The sequence below is a fragment of the Hyperolius riggenbachi genome, chromosome 12 (genome assembly GCF_040937935.1).
Source record: "Hyperolius riggenbachi isolate aHypRig1 chromosome 12, aHypRig1.pri, whole genome shotgun sequence".
NCBI classification, from domain to species: domain Eukaryota; kingdom Metazoa; phylum Chordata; class Amphibia; order Anura; family Hyperoliidae; genus Hyperolius; species Hyperolius riggenbachi.
The window spans coordinates 61,256,170-61,270,534 of NC_090657.1; the positions used below are offsets into that span (position 1 = coordinate 61,256,170).

General features: G+C 48.3%; 1 protein-coding gene across 1 annotated transcript in view; it reads left to right on the forward strand.

Annotated features, from left to right (window-relative positions):
• The first annotated feature begins 14,230 nt into the window (after positions 1-14,230).
• The window catches only part of LOC137541844 (medium-chain acyl-CoA ligase ACSF2, mitochondrial-like), a 76,627-nt gene continuing 76,492 nt past the window's right edge, over positions 14,231-14,365 (forward strand). The window contains exon 1 of the mRNA XM_068263385.1: positions 14,231-14,365. Coding sequence (XP_068119486.1) covers positions 14,271-14,365 — 95 coding nt within the window. The 5' untranslated portion in view covers positions 14,231-14,270.

Consider the following 14,365-nt stretch of genomic DNA (forward strand, 5'->3'; position numbering starts at 1 on the left):
ACAAAATCTTGGTTGCAAAGGCTCAATCGGGTGCGGGCGGGAACAACGTTTCATATCACAGCAACTGACAGACTTTATAGAACCCAACCAGTGTCCCCCTAGTGCAGGGGTCCCCAACCCCCGGTCCGCAGCCCATTGGGGGTCCGCAGGACTTGTTATGCCGGTCCGCGGCTCCCCTGCCTCGCTGCAGTGCAGCTACAGCTGAAACCATCATCCAGTTTGTACACGCTATCCGGAGGAGCAGTCCCGCCCCATAAGTGGGGTGGGGCGGGGGTTGGGGGGTAGATAGCAGTCTGCCGGGCCTTGGAAAGAATGTCAAAGCGGTCCTCAGGCCCCAAAAGCTTGGGGACCCCTGGCCTAGTGTAAAGTATTCTTCCCCCCATGCCTGTACTCTGTGTTAAAGTGGAACTGTAAACTGTAGAGAAAATAAGAGTTTCACTTACCTGGGGCTTATGCCAGCCCCCTGCGGCCGACCTGTACCCACACAGCCACTCACCGATGCTGCAGTCCTTTCACTTCACTCAGTTAGGGGGAATTGTGCCTGCGTGGCCCTGGTTGCGCGCCTCCTTGTTCACTCTCCCGTAGCCGGACGCTTATTGCACAGGCGCAGCAGAGATTATCTCGTGGCTCCTGGCTTCAGGAACATGTACTAGGATACACGTGGCCAGGGCGCAGTGGAGGTCTTACAAGTCAACCTCCATTACGGGAAAAAAAGTGAGCCGTGGCGGGGGATTGGAGGATCGGTCCAGGACAGCGAGGGGACAGGGGGGCTGCAGGGGGCTGGCAGAAGCCCCAGGTAAGTGAAACTCTTATTTTTTTTACGGTTTACCGTTCCACTTTAAAGAGGAACTCCAGTGAACATTTTAGTGTTGGCAGGTGATGTAGCTGCTGCATGCTTTTTTGGCAGTTGGAAACAGCTGTAAACAGCTATTTCCCACAATGCAGCAAGGTTCCCAGACAAGAAACTGCCAAAAAAAGGTTCGAACTTTTCTTGTGGGAGGGGTTTCTTGTGGGAGGGGTTTCACCACAATATCAGTCATACAGCGCCCCCTGATGGTCTGTTTGTGAAAAGGAATAGATTTCTCATGTAAAAGGGGTATTAGCTACAGATTGGGATAAAGTTAAATTTTTGGTCGGAGTTTCTCTTTAAAGTCTCACCTCTCACCAGTGCAACTCCTCCTCCAGTGTCTGCCCTCATCGCAAGTGCCTGTACCACATGGCTTTGGTGCATGTGTGATGTCACAACATATGCCGAATCACGTGGTATCAGCACTCAATGGAAGAGGCCAGGAGTCACTACCGGGGAGAGACACACAGCCCAGGGCACGGTAGGTGCACTTTACACTTGGGGGCCTGGCAGGCAGTGGCGCCAGGACAATCTCCATTAGATTTCATGCTGAAGTCTATTGGATAACGCTGTGCAGCATGTGGGCAGGTAACAGATCCCTCCCTGATCAGATCAGAGAGGGATTTATCTAATGCTCATTCTAGCCATACATCAAGCAAAAGCTTCAGGGCCCTTTCACAGTGGCGCAGTGCGTCGCAGCAATTTACCGCACTGCTACCGCTGGTCAATGAAAGTGCTCTCATATTAGGGGCTTGATTCTCTAAAAGCGTGGTAACGGCTGTCACAGCCACAGGAGCGTAGCTAGAAATGACTGGGCCCCATAGCAAAAAAATTTTTATGGGCCCCCCCCCCCCCCCCCCCCACGACCTTCCAACCCCACGAAGCATATAGGTTAGCCAGACATGGATGCCACTGCCCCCCAGCATATAGTTTAGCTAGAGCAGGGGTCAGGAACCTTTTTGGCTGAGAGAGCCATAAACGCCACATATTTTAAAATGTATTTCCCTGAGAGCCATACAATATGTTTCAAACGGGGACAGTGCGCCTGCGCAGCAGAGGGCTCAGGTCCTTATTGCCATGGTGATGTGTATACAGTTTATCCGCCGGGCAGCGGAAGTGTCAGACACGTCTTCAGCTTCTCTTGGGTTTCAGCAATTTCCCCGAGAGCCAGACAGGAGAAATACCGCATAACAGCTTGTACAATTAGCTAGCTGACTTGGGGGTTGATTCACTTTTTAGGACGATATCCCTGCACTTTGGCCCAACAGGCTGCCTGTCGGGCCAATCAAAGTGCAGGGATCTCGTCCTACAAAGTCACTAGACCTGACAGGGTCCAGGGTGGGACAATTGGAGCAGCCGTTAGTTTTGGGGTAGCGCAAGTAAGTTAATAGTACATGCTACAGCAGTAGTGTGCCTACTTTGAAAATTTTACTTGCGCTGCTTGAGCAGTGTAGCTTAGTGAATCAACCCCTAGTTTGTCTGTGAGCCAGATGTAGCCATCAAAAGAGCCACATCTGGCTCCCGAGCCATAGGTTCCCTACCCCTGGCCCAGAGTGACCATATTTTGATTTCCAAAAAAGAGGACGATCACAACAGCATGTGGGCATGGTCATAGGTGGGGCCAAATATACAAGACCTTAGCAGTGTGCTGTCCAACTTCGCAGGCATGGAGGGCCATTTTTTTTTCCAGACCACATGGTGGAGGGCCGGCGGCCGACTACAAAATGCAATCTTATTGGCAGCAGATTTCCCCACAAAATGCAATCTTATTGGCAGCAGATTTCCCCACAAAATGCAATCTTATTGGCAGCAGATTTCTCCACAAAATGCAATCTTATTGGCAGCAGATTTCCCCACAAAATGCAATCTTATTGGCAGCAGATTTCCCCACAAAATGCAATCTTATTGGCAGCAGATTTCCCCACAAAATGCAATCTTATTGGCAGCAGATTTCCCCACAAAATGCAATCTTATTGGCAGCAGATTTCTCCACAAAATGCAATCTTATTGGCAGCAGATTTCCCCACAAAATGCAATCTTATTGGCAGCAGATTTCCCCACAAAATGCAATCTTATTGGCAGCAGATTTCTCCACAAAATGCAATCTTATTGGCAGCAGATTTCCCCCCCCCGGCCCCCTCGCACCTCCGTCCACAGACAGCAGCCATACTTACACAGTCCTGCAGCTTGCCTGGTGTGGAGTCGGGTGACGGGTCGGGTCAAGTCGCTCCGCTCCTCCTTGGGTGACGGGTCCAATCTAGGCCTCCGGCTCCAGGGCACGCTCCTCCACTCAGACTCCAGTCACACTCGCAGAACAGTCTGAGGCAGCCAGTCCGCGGTCCGCTCCCTCTCCATCGCGACGTCACTCCTCCTTCGTACTCCCTGGCTGTCCGGAAGCCCGAAACTATAGAGTAACTCGCGTTATAGCAGTTATCACGCTTTAGAGAATCAAGCCCTACCTGCGGTGCGCCGGAAGTGTTCAATCTGACGCGCTTCCAAAACGGCGTTCTCATGCATATCTGCGTCCCCGTGCGTCGGACCAGAAGTCATAAAACGCAGGGATTTTAAAAATGTTGGTGGCGGCAACGCGGCAACATTGCGACTCGCATGCGCAAAAGCGTATTTTTACAATACGGTTCAATGTACTTCTGTATGCCCAGAACAAGAAGTGACTGCAAGCGTGTCACTTCCTGCTTGGACTGATGCCAGTTGGGGAATACCGCATAGTAAAACGGTATTCCTCGAAGGTCTGTTTTTGGCGGTTTGGTGCACCAGCTGCACCACACCATTGGTGGCAATATAGAGTGTGAAGCCTGCCTCAGACTGGTTTTATACCTAGCCAGTGTGATTGTGGTGTTATGCTTCGCCCCATCGCATCGCACCACACAAATTATTATTCATATGACCCTGTGGCAGAGTGCGCCGGCAGGGTCATATGCATAGCGCCGCCCCTTGCACGCCCTTCTCCGCCCCTCACCCAGTGATATACTCCTTGGACAGGAATACGTCATGGGATTCCCAGGTTCCCCGTTGTATTTGTTTATTCCATGCATGCGCACCGTACTGCCGCCACCAATGTGTTAAAATGTATGCGTCCCCCATTGACTTACATTACTTCTGCCGCTAATACAGGAATAAGCGCACTGGTGGATAGGTGGGTGTGTTCACCACTCCCAAGGTGCTCCACAGTGACTATTTTAGATGGGGAGACCAGGAGGGGGTCCGTTGATAGCCCGTAAATCAACCCTGCTACCGGCGCGCAACCGATCTGCCCCCTTTTGAGTAAGATCTTCCATTTGGAGCCATCAATATGTTGAATGAATTCTGGATGGGAATCAATTGAAATGACGATTAGGAGGCCATATTGTGGCATCAATCTCTGACAGATTGATAGTGATTGAATCTGCCAGGGAAAATCGATAAGTCTATGGGCACCTTAGTTGGATAGCTTATTAAAGGAAACACAAGGTAAAAATAAACTGATGAGATAAATAATTGTATCTATTCTCCTCCTCCTAAAAATGACAGTTTTATTTTATTTTTAAATCTATTTTTTAACTTTTTACTATTTCGTTGTCTCTGCTCAGTGACACATTCATTGAAGTATGCCAGAGCTCAAATCTATGAATTGTTGACCCTTTTTACCTCTTTGCTGCTCTCAGAAGCCATTTTCTGCCAGGAAAGTGTTTTATGGCTGTAACTCCTCATCAATGAGAGTTTTAACTCTTTCAGGCAGAGAAACAAAGAAAGGAACACAGCCTAGTTATTTGTGTACTTGACACTGTAAATACACATGTCTATCTCATCATGTCACCTCGTGTATCCTTTAATTATAGTGATTGTATAAAACCTGGGACCTAACAAAAGGAGTATACTGTAAGGGCGCATTCACACTAGAGCGTTTTGCTGGCGACTTCGGCAAAATGCTCAAGCGCCAGCGCTTTTTAAAGCGCTAGTGCTATGAAACCATATGGGCCCGTTCTTACTTGGGCAATTTGCGTTAACGCAAATCGCCAAACGCGTAGCCTACACCATTTTCAGGCGATTATCCGGCGATCGCCTTTCAGTACTATAGAAGCGGTAAACGCCATTGCGGAAAAATCGCTGCAGTGTCCAGTGATAATTGCGGAAAAATCACTCCCGCAAGAAGCCAGTGGTAATCGCCAGCGTTTTGCGCTTTTAAGTGTGAATGGGGCCTAATGCCGGGCATACATGGTACATTTTCACCCGTGTAATCGAGCCGCTGGCTCGATTCCGGCTCGTCCCCGCGGGCACTTCCATATCTTCGGTTCGTTTTTTCGTTATGGAGCGCGGAATCGATCCGGCGGGTCATCGGATAAGTCGGAAATTATCAATCGAGCCATCAGCGACTCGATTACACAGTACGAAACGTACCATGTACGCCTAGCATTACTCACTAGGCCCACTTCGTTTTTGAGCTGCAGCCAGAGCAGTAAGTGATACAGTCAATGGGCTTTTGTTTGGCAAGTTAGAAACTTGCTGCTGAGAAGTGTTATCTCTTTCACTTTTACAGCCTCAGTGTAGGAAAAATAAATGACAGGAGGAATGTTATACAGTTATGTGGCTGCACACATCTCTCACACCCACTCCTATGTCACTAGAGTTCACTTAGGGAGTGTAGGAAATGTGTGTGTCACCGGTGAGGGCAAATCTTGTGTTTGCATGAGCGACACTCTCAACAAAGATCAACAAAGACGATATTTAAATGAACATGCCGTAAGCCACACTTCTGCCTTGTCTCCTGCATTATTAGATAACAGCTGTTACCTAACAATGCAACTAATGTAATTTTTTTGTGGCCTCTAGGGCTGCGTACTCACCTCCAATAATGATTGCCCAATTTTTCCACTTCCATGTAGTACGAGAGCCAGTAGACTTTGAATACTATGAACCGTAGAGTAACGAAAAAAAAACCCAAAAGTGTAAACGTCACTATGTAAAATAAAAAATAAATAAATATAAAAAAGGACGTTTTTAAAATGGGAGATCACATATCAAATCAATAAGCACCACGCTTGCCGTGCGATTTTCACGTGCTCCCATTCATTTAACCTAATCGCTTACGCAGGCAAACTACAGCAGGCGCTATGTGTGCGATTGAGTTGAAAACAGATCGCATCACCCTTATGTTAATCATAGTGCCTTGCAATCGGCAAAACGCATGCGCTTCGGAAATCCTTTTGAAGCGCATGCCGTGTGGAAGGGCCCTGATACGGTTTTTGATGCTGATCACAGAACTACCGTAACTTCCCAATTGTGGCATCCCGTTAGGTGTTTGAGAAACTGACAATTTTGTATAATTCAGGGCTGGTGCACACCGCTAGCCTAATTACAAACAGCAATTTAGAAAAAAATTGCTTTAGGGCCAATGCACACCAAAAGCCTCTAGCAGATCCGCAAAACACTAGAGGTTTTTGAAGCAGATTTTCAGAGCGATTCTAGGCATGTTTAGAGAGGTTTTCTAAACATGCCTAGCATTTCTGGGAGCGTTTTTATGTAGCAGATTTCATATATTTCAAAACCGCCTGGAAAACCGCTCTGATCTAGCGTTTTTCAGAGTGGTTTGAGCTTTTCCTATACTTTACATTGAGGCAGAAACGCATCTGCAAGCCGCAAAAATGCTGCAGGAGCCACGTTTGTGGTTTGCTAGAAACCTCAAACCTCCGGTGTGCACCATCCCATTGAGATACATTAGCCAAGCGTTTTCACAGGCGGCAGTAGTTTTGTAAACGTTACCAAAACCGCTTGGTGTGCACCAGCCCAAGCGATTTTTCTAAGCGATTCTAGGCATGTGCCTAGCGATTTTCTAGTTATGTCTAGCGATTTTTGGATCATTTTGGTGTGGCATTTTTTTTATTTTTTTTTTGTACAGTAGAGCTGGAAGTGTGCAGTTTTCGTAAAAAACAAACAAACAAAGGAACGCTTGGAAAATCGCTCTGTTCTAGAGCTTTTTAGAGCAATTTTCAACTTTACTGTACTTAACATTGAGGCTGAATCGCCTCAGAAATGCTGCAGGACCCACGTTTGCATTTGGGGGAAAAATCACATTGCTCTGGTGTGATCCATCCCATACAAATACATTAGCCAAGCTCTTTTCAAAGCACTAGTGTTTTAAAAAGCACTCAGAAACGCTCTTGGTGTGCACCAGCTCTCAGGCCTCGTTCACATCTAAAATCGTAATTGCAAACGCAAGCATTTTGCGATTTTGTGCGGCGTTTTTTCCCCCCGCCCGGCGCTCCACTGCGCGCTGCTTTTTTGGTAATAGCGCTTTTCTAAGCACTTTTCCCGAGTGGTTTTTAAATTCACTCCCTGATGCAAGTCAAGAAGTGAACTCTTTGACCCGGAAAAAAATAAATACAATGTATTTATTCTTAAAAATGCAAACGCAATCGCTGCACAAATGATTTTGTAAGCGTTTGCGTTTTTCCTATACCTTCCATTGAGGCAAACTCGCTTTAAAAATGGTTCAGGCACCGCCTTGCTGAGCGGATCGGAAACGAACCGCTCAGATGTGAACTCTCTCATAGGGAGTCAGTGCACAAGCGTTTTTAGGGCGATTTTGAAAATTGCCTGCACTTGAAAAAAGGGAAAAAAACGCCCTGAGGCCTGGAACCCACTACAAAACGCTATCGCTAATCGCTAGCGTTTTGTGTGAGCGTTTTGTAAGCGATTTCATGAACCTTTTTGGCAGCGATTTTAAAAAGTGCAAGGTTTTTGCCAGCAATTGTGTAGCGATAAGCGATTAGCGTTTTTAATTCTGATTGGTCCTTTCAATTAATTTTAATTATTTTACAGTGTGCAGTAACTTCAAAACGCTAGCAAAATCGCTCTGTGCAGGTTTTGATGAGGGATTACTCCAGCGTTTATATACTTTACATTGCAGAAACGCTAACGCTAAAAATGCTGCATGTCCTGCGTTTTGGTAATCGCAATCGCTCCAGTGGAATTTGGCACATCCATTAACATTAGCTGAGCGTATAGGGAAATCGCTAGCGGTTTGAATCGCTCACAAAACGCTCACAAAATCGCTCTAGTGGGTTCCAGGCCTCAGTGTGAATGAGCCCTTAACCTCTTGCCGCCCGCGTCACGCCGATGGGCGTGGCCGCTGCGACAGCCCCAGGACCGCCTAACGCCGATTCGCGTAAAGTCCTGGGGCTGTAATCTGCATGAGATCGTGCGCACGCATCTCATGCATGGGGGGCGGAGCTCCGCCCCCTCTTCAGTCTCCGAGCGGCTATTGCCGCTCGGGAGACTGTTAGACGGCGTGATCGCCGTCTATTTCTATGTACAGCGCTGTGATCGGCAGCAGCGCTGTACTGGGGACAGCCGATCGCAGTAATTGGCTGGTTGTGGGGAGGGAGGGAATACATTTAAAGAAACGAGTTTTTGTGAAAAAAAAACATGGATATAAATAATGATTAAAAAAAAACAAACATGGGGGGAGCGATCAGACCCCACGAAAAGAGAGCTCTGTTGGTGGGGAGAAAAGGGGGGGGGGGGGGAATCACTTGTGTGCTGTACTGTGCGGCCCTGCAGCTTTGCCTTAAAGCTGCAGTGGCCAATTTTTCTAAATATGGCCTGGTCACTAGGGGGAAAAGAAAGAAAACCGAGAGCCCAATATGGTGTAGTATGTATTGGATTAGGGGGAGGAAATATGATCAGTAAGTATTATACTCACAAACACGGGTTACCGCTCAGGGAACCACTGTATAGGCAGGTGGGGAGATTAGACCTGTCCCCACTCAGGATTAAGATGTCGCTCTCTGAAGAAGGAAAAAAGGGTTTTGGTCACCCTTCCACCAAGGGTGGAGAATCTTGACTCAATGGATATACAGAGGCGCCAAAAGAGTAAAAATAAATAAAATAGTTAAAATATTTTGGTGGCGGTGGTGGACCAACCACTCAAAAAGGACTTGAAACTGTCGCTTGAAGTACAAACAGTTTATTCACATACTCCACGAACAGTATTGCAACGCGTTTCACGGGCAAGTTCCCGCTTCATCAGGCATTCAAAACAGGAGTAATACACTAAAAATGACAGAGGTATACATATGTCAGAACGCTATAATGTTGTTCAAATAAATAATAACATCATTCTTTAGTACACTCAAAACGACATAACGTTATAAAATTGTTCACGTAAATACTGACATACTGCTGTATATTATATAACATAATGTATGTACAAACATGATAAGATACAACATTAAAATTGAAAGACGAAAACAAAGGCAACGAGAAAAACCTAGACAATGTGGCTTACATGGCCACATTGTGGCTATAACTGGTGAACTCATGGGTTTTGGGCGGTTATTTAAGGAATGGGAAAACTTTTGTAGATGGATTGTGATGAGGACTACAATATCGTTGTGGTGTTGGCCCATGAAAGTAGAAAAGTGAATGATTTGACCGGTAGGGGTGGGGGGCAGTGTGGGGCTAAGTAAGCGAAGACTATACAAATATATATAAAAAAAAGATGTATTAGGGGGATGGTGGTAATGGAAGTAATGAATAGCGGGGTGAGCAGGGGTTTGTGCTTCTATGGTATGAGGCACAGGGGTACATGAACAACAAATTGAGGAGGAAATACATAGTGTATTTAAATAAGCCAGCACTTACCCAGCGTAGGTCCGTTATATGTTTGGCACCTCTGTGCGGTGATGTCAGCGTGAGGTTTCTAAATAGTGATCGGAGGAGTGGTGTGTGGGTGGGACTGGTGTGGGGGGGCGTGTGAGGGGCGGTAATGATGCGGAAGAAGGGGTGTTTTTGGGAGGAATAGGTGGGCAGGAGTGATATGTGGCCAATGGGTATCCGAGAGGGGCGGAGGCATAAGGAGTTGAAAGTGACTGCAGCAAATGAGAAGCTGCATAGGGGAAGGCGGCAAAGAGCAAGGGGCGGGCTATTACGCGTAGCGCCGTCACAAGGAGCGGCGCATGCGTAGAAGTACGTACGCGTCATCACGTATTGATGAACCACGTGTGGCGCATTGTCGTCATGGCGCGCATGCGTATATGCGGGCAGTGTGTAGCGTCTGCCATATTGGTTAAGGGAAAAAGTGCCCTTTTGATTGTACAATTAATAAAAACCAAAATAAAAGCGAACAGGTCTGGGCCATCTCGTATACAACTTAAGGCCCCAAGAGGAAATTAGTAAAAGGATACATATATAATGAATAGGACTAGGACGCGGAAATTATATACTTATTCGTGGGTTACTGCCCTCAAGTGGTCAATTAACAGAACGCATTTGCTTTTGAAATGCATGGAAAAGCAATTGCTAGAATTAGCTGTGATCATAGAAAAACATATATTGGCAATTTTCTAAATAGATTTATACAATCTCTGGAGACCATCACAAAAATGAAGATATGTTGTATACGTCATTGGTGTAGATGGTCACCACAATAATAGTCACAGTAAAATAACAATAAAAGAGTGAATAAAACCAAATGTCAGAAAAAACAAAGAAGGACTGAAAATCCACATTCTTAAAATGTTACTGTAAACCGTTAAAGTCCATATAAAAAAAGAGAGAACAGATTAAAAAGAGAAACTAGGGGGGTTTAGCCCTGCAGTCCTCAAGAGGTTAATCTGGTTAAATTTCAAATCATCAACATTTCCTTTTTTGCTTTAGCTGTATCTTACAGATTTGCTGCTGATCACAAAAATCACATGAACAAATGTTGATCACATGAATAATGTCTCTGTATAATTTCAGACTTCAGTGGACCTGAACTCTTGCACAGGACAGAAGGAAAACATAGAGAAAATAACTCTGTATGTATTTAGAGAGTTTAGCCTAATTAGGCCCCATTCACACTAGAGCGTTTTTCCGCGATTACGGCAAAATGCTCAAACGCTAGCGCTTTTTAACCTTCTGCCGCCCGCGTCACGCCAGTAGGCGTGGCCGCGGCGGCAGCCCCAGGACCGCCTAACGCCAATTGGCGTAAAGTCCTGGGGCTCTGTTTTGCATGAGATCGCGCGCATGGTGCGCGCGCATCTCATGCTCGGAGGGCGGAGCTGCGCCGCGCCTTCAGTCTCCGAGCGGCTATTGCCGCTCGGGAGACTGTTAGACGGCGTGATCGCCGTCTATTTACTACGTGCAGCGCTGCACTGGGGACAGCCGTGTGACACGGCTGTCCCCATGGGGGACAAGAGAGCGATTGGCTCTCATAGGCAGAAGCCTATGACAGCCGATCGCCGTAATTGGCTGGCTGTGGGGAGGGAGGGAGGGAGGGAGGGAAGGGTCTTAAAGAAACAGGGGTTTTTAAACAAAAACGACAAACAATAATATTTATTTAAAAAAAAATAAACATGGGGGGAGCGATCAGACCCCACCAACAGAAAGCTCTGTTGGTGGGGAGAAAAGGGGGGGGGGGATCAGTCGTGTGCTGAGTTGTGCCGTCCTGCAGCTTGGCCTTAAAGCTGCAGTGGCCAATTTTGCTAAAAATGGCCTGGTCACTAGGGGGGTTTAGCCCTGCAGTCCTCAAGTGGTTAAGAGCGCTAGCGTAATGAAACCCTATGGGCCCGTACTTACTTGGGTGAAAAACGGGCAAAAACACCAAACGCAAACGCTGCGCCTGCACCATTTTCAGGCGATTTGCCGGTGATCGCGTTTCAGTGCTATAGAAGCGCTAAACGCGATCACCACAAAATCGCCGCACTGTTCAGTGATTTTGCCGCATGAAATCGCAGAAAAAACACTTTGAAAATGCAGGTGTGAATAGAGCCTTACCCCTCATCTGTGTCTAATCACAAGTTGCAATCTGATCCCTCAGCTGGGTCAGCTGACTGCCACGGCAGATAAGCTCATTTAAAGCACAGGATGCTAACAATATGTCTGCTCCCATGAAAGCAGGAAGTAGAAACCCTGGAGATGTATTTTAGAATGTGTATCAGCTGTAACAAAGAAATGTTTTTTTCTTAAAAGGTTAATTTGCTGTTGCTTATCTTTTAGATCAGAGAGAAAGTTCTGAGTTCAGGTCCGCTTTAATGAGGAAATGTATGGCGGTGACAGCTTGTGTAGAGCTTTGTATGATAGGGTGAGGATTTGAAAGGGGTTCTGTTGACCTTTTAAAAAACAAAAACTGCCACTTACCTGGGGCTTCTATCGGCCCCCTGCAGCTAGAATGCCAGTGCCGTCCTCCAAGGATGCTGCGTTCCCCGCCACCGTCACCGGTGTAATTATTCGTCTAACTAGACGAATAGAAGTGCGGCTGTGTGGCCGTGGCTGCGCGTGTGCTCGCCCTCGCACGTGTCAGCAGGAGCTTACTGCGCAGGCACAGTACAGGTAAACTACATACTTCGCCTGCGCAATAAGCTCCCGCTGATGTGCGCGGGAGCAAGCATGCGCGCACTTCTAGTCAACTAGTTAGCCGAATAATTACACTGGGACCGGTGGCGGGGAACGGCGTACCGGAGAGGACAGGGCGGGACATTCCAGCTGCTGCAGGGGGCCGATAGAAGCCCCAGGTAAGTGGCAGTTTTTGTTTTTTAAAAGGTCAACAGAACCCCTTTAACCCGGATCCTGGGTAATTGGTAACCAATGGAGAGATTGGTAGAGAGGGGCTGCCTCAGTGGAGCATGAGGATGGGCAGCAGAGTTAAGTGAGGACTGGCGAAGCAGGTTGTTTCGGCACACGCCGAAACTAGGCTACCCCATAGCAGCAATGTAATACTGCACAGGGGTGTGTAAGGGTAACGCGAAGCTCTGGAGGTTGCCAGACCGCTTTAATCTCCAGATAACTCCCTGCCCAGAACCTTTGCTCCTCACAGGAGATCATTTTGTCCTGCAGCTTGGTCATCTCTTCTCACTCTCACATACAGGACTTCTCACGAGCAGCCCCGCTCATTTGGAACTCTCTCCTTCAGCCTGTCTGTCATGCTCCGAGCCTGGGAACCTTCAAACGTACTCTAAAAAGTCATGACTGTACAGTGTCTTGAACTTTTCATGTATATATATTCCTCAGTATTTGTTTTGTACTTTGTACAGCCCAAGGAAGATGTTGGTGCTATATAAATAAATAATAATATGCTAATCATGTGATAATATTTACACACACTGGGATACAGGGTCTGCAGCATATGGTACAGGGGGTCCTCTGCCCATGGTGGAGGAGGGCAGTGCTGCATTTTACAGGGGTCCTCTGCCCATGGTGGAGGGGGGCAGTGCTGCATGGTACAGGGGGTCCTCTGCCCATGGTGGAGGGGGCAGTGCTGCATGGTACAGGGGGTCCTCTGCAATGGTGGAGGGGGCAGTGCTGCATGGTACAGGGGGTTCTCTGCCCATGGTGGAGGGGGCAGTGCTGCATGGTACAGGGGGTCCTCTGCCCATGGTGGAGGGGGCAGTGCTGCATGGTACAGGGGGTTCTCTGCCCATGGTGGAGGGGGCAGTGCTGCATGGTACAGGGGGTCCTCTGCCCATGGTGGAGGGGGCAGTGCTGCATGGTACAGGGGATCCTCTGCACATGGTGGAGGGGGGCAGTGATGCATGGTACAGGGGGTCCTTTGCCCATGGTGGAGGGGGCAGTGCTGCATGGTACAGGGGATCCTCTGCACATGGTGGAGGGGGCAGTGCTGCATGGTACAGGGGGTCCTCTGCCCATGGTGGAGGGGGGCAGTGCTGCATGGTACAGGGGGTCCTCTGCCCATGGTGGAGGAGGGCAGTGCTGCATGTACAGGGGGTCCTCTGCCCATGGTGGAGGGGGCAGTGCTGCATGATACAGGGGGTCCTCTGCCCATGGTGGAGGGGGGCAGTGCTGCATGTTACAGGGGGTCCTCTGCCCATGGTGGAGGGGGGCAGTGCTGCATGTTACAGGGGGTCCTCTGCCCATGGTGGAGGGGGTCAGTGCTGCATGTACAGGGGGTCCTCTGCCCATGGTGGAGGGGGGCAGTGCTGCATGTTACAGGGGGTCCTCTGCCCATGGTGGAGGGGGGCAGTGCTGCATGTTACAGGGGGTCCTCTGCAATGGTGGAGGGGGGCAGTGCTGCATGTTACAGGGGTGTCCTGTACAAGGCAGAGGGTCGGGAGATAAAGTGCAACTCATAAAACATCCTGAGAAAGTGTAGTTTAAACTTTCTGGAGAGTTTGTATTCTAATTAATGAAGCAGCTTCCATAACACTGATCAGACCGCATGACTGACTGTCTGTGCCACCCCTTCCAAGTTCCCCCAAACCTGTGAATTAAACTTTGCACACGGTCCCTAAAAGTTCAACTTCATCTCCCAGATAAGGCATGTGGGCGTGGCCAGCCATTTGTCAGCGGAGCAGCGCAGCATCGAAAGAAGCGATATTCTAATTATACCTCCCACTGGGCGGGTGTAATAGTGCTGAGGGCGCGGCTTAATTAAAGGTACCCGGAGCACTTTTTCTGCGAACTGGGCTTGTTGTGAGATCGGGCAGCGATGGCACCCCCAGGAGTGATGCAGCTGCTGGCCCGGAGGGTGCTGAGTGTCGGGGTGAAGAGGAGGGTGTGCTGGCGGGGCATTCACCAGGGCAG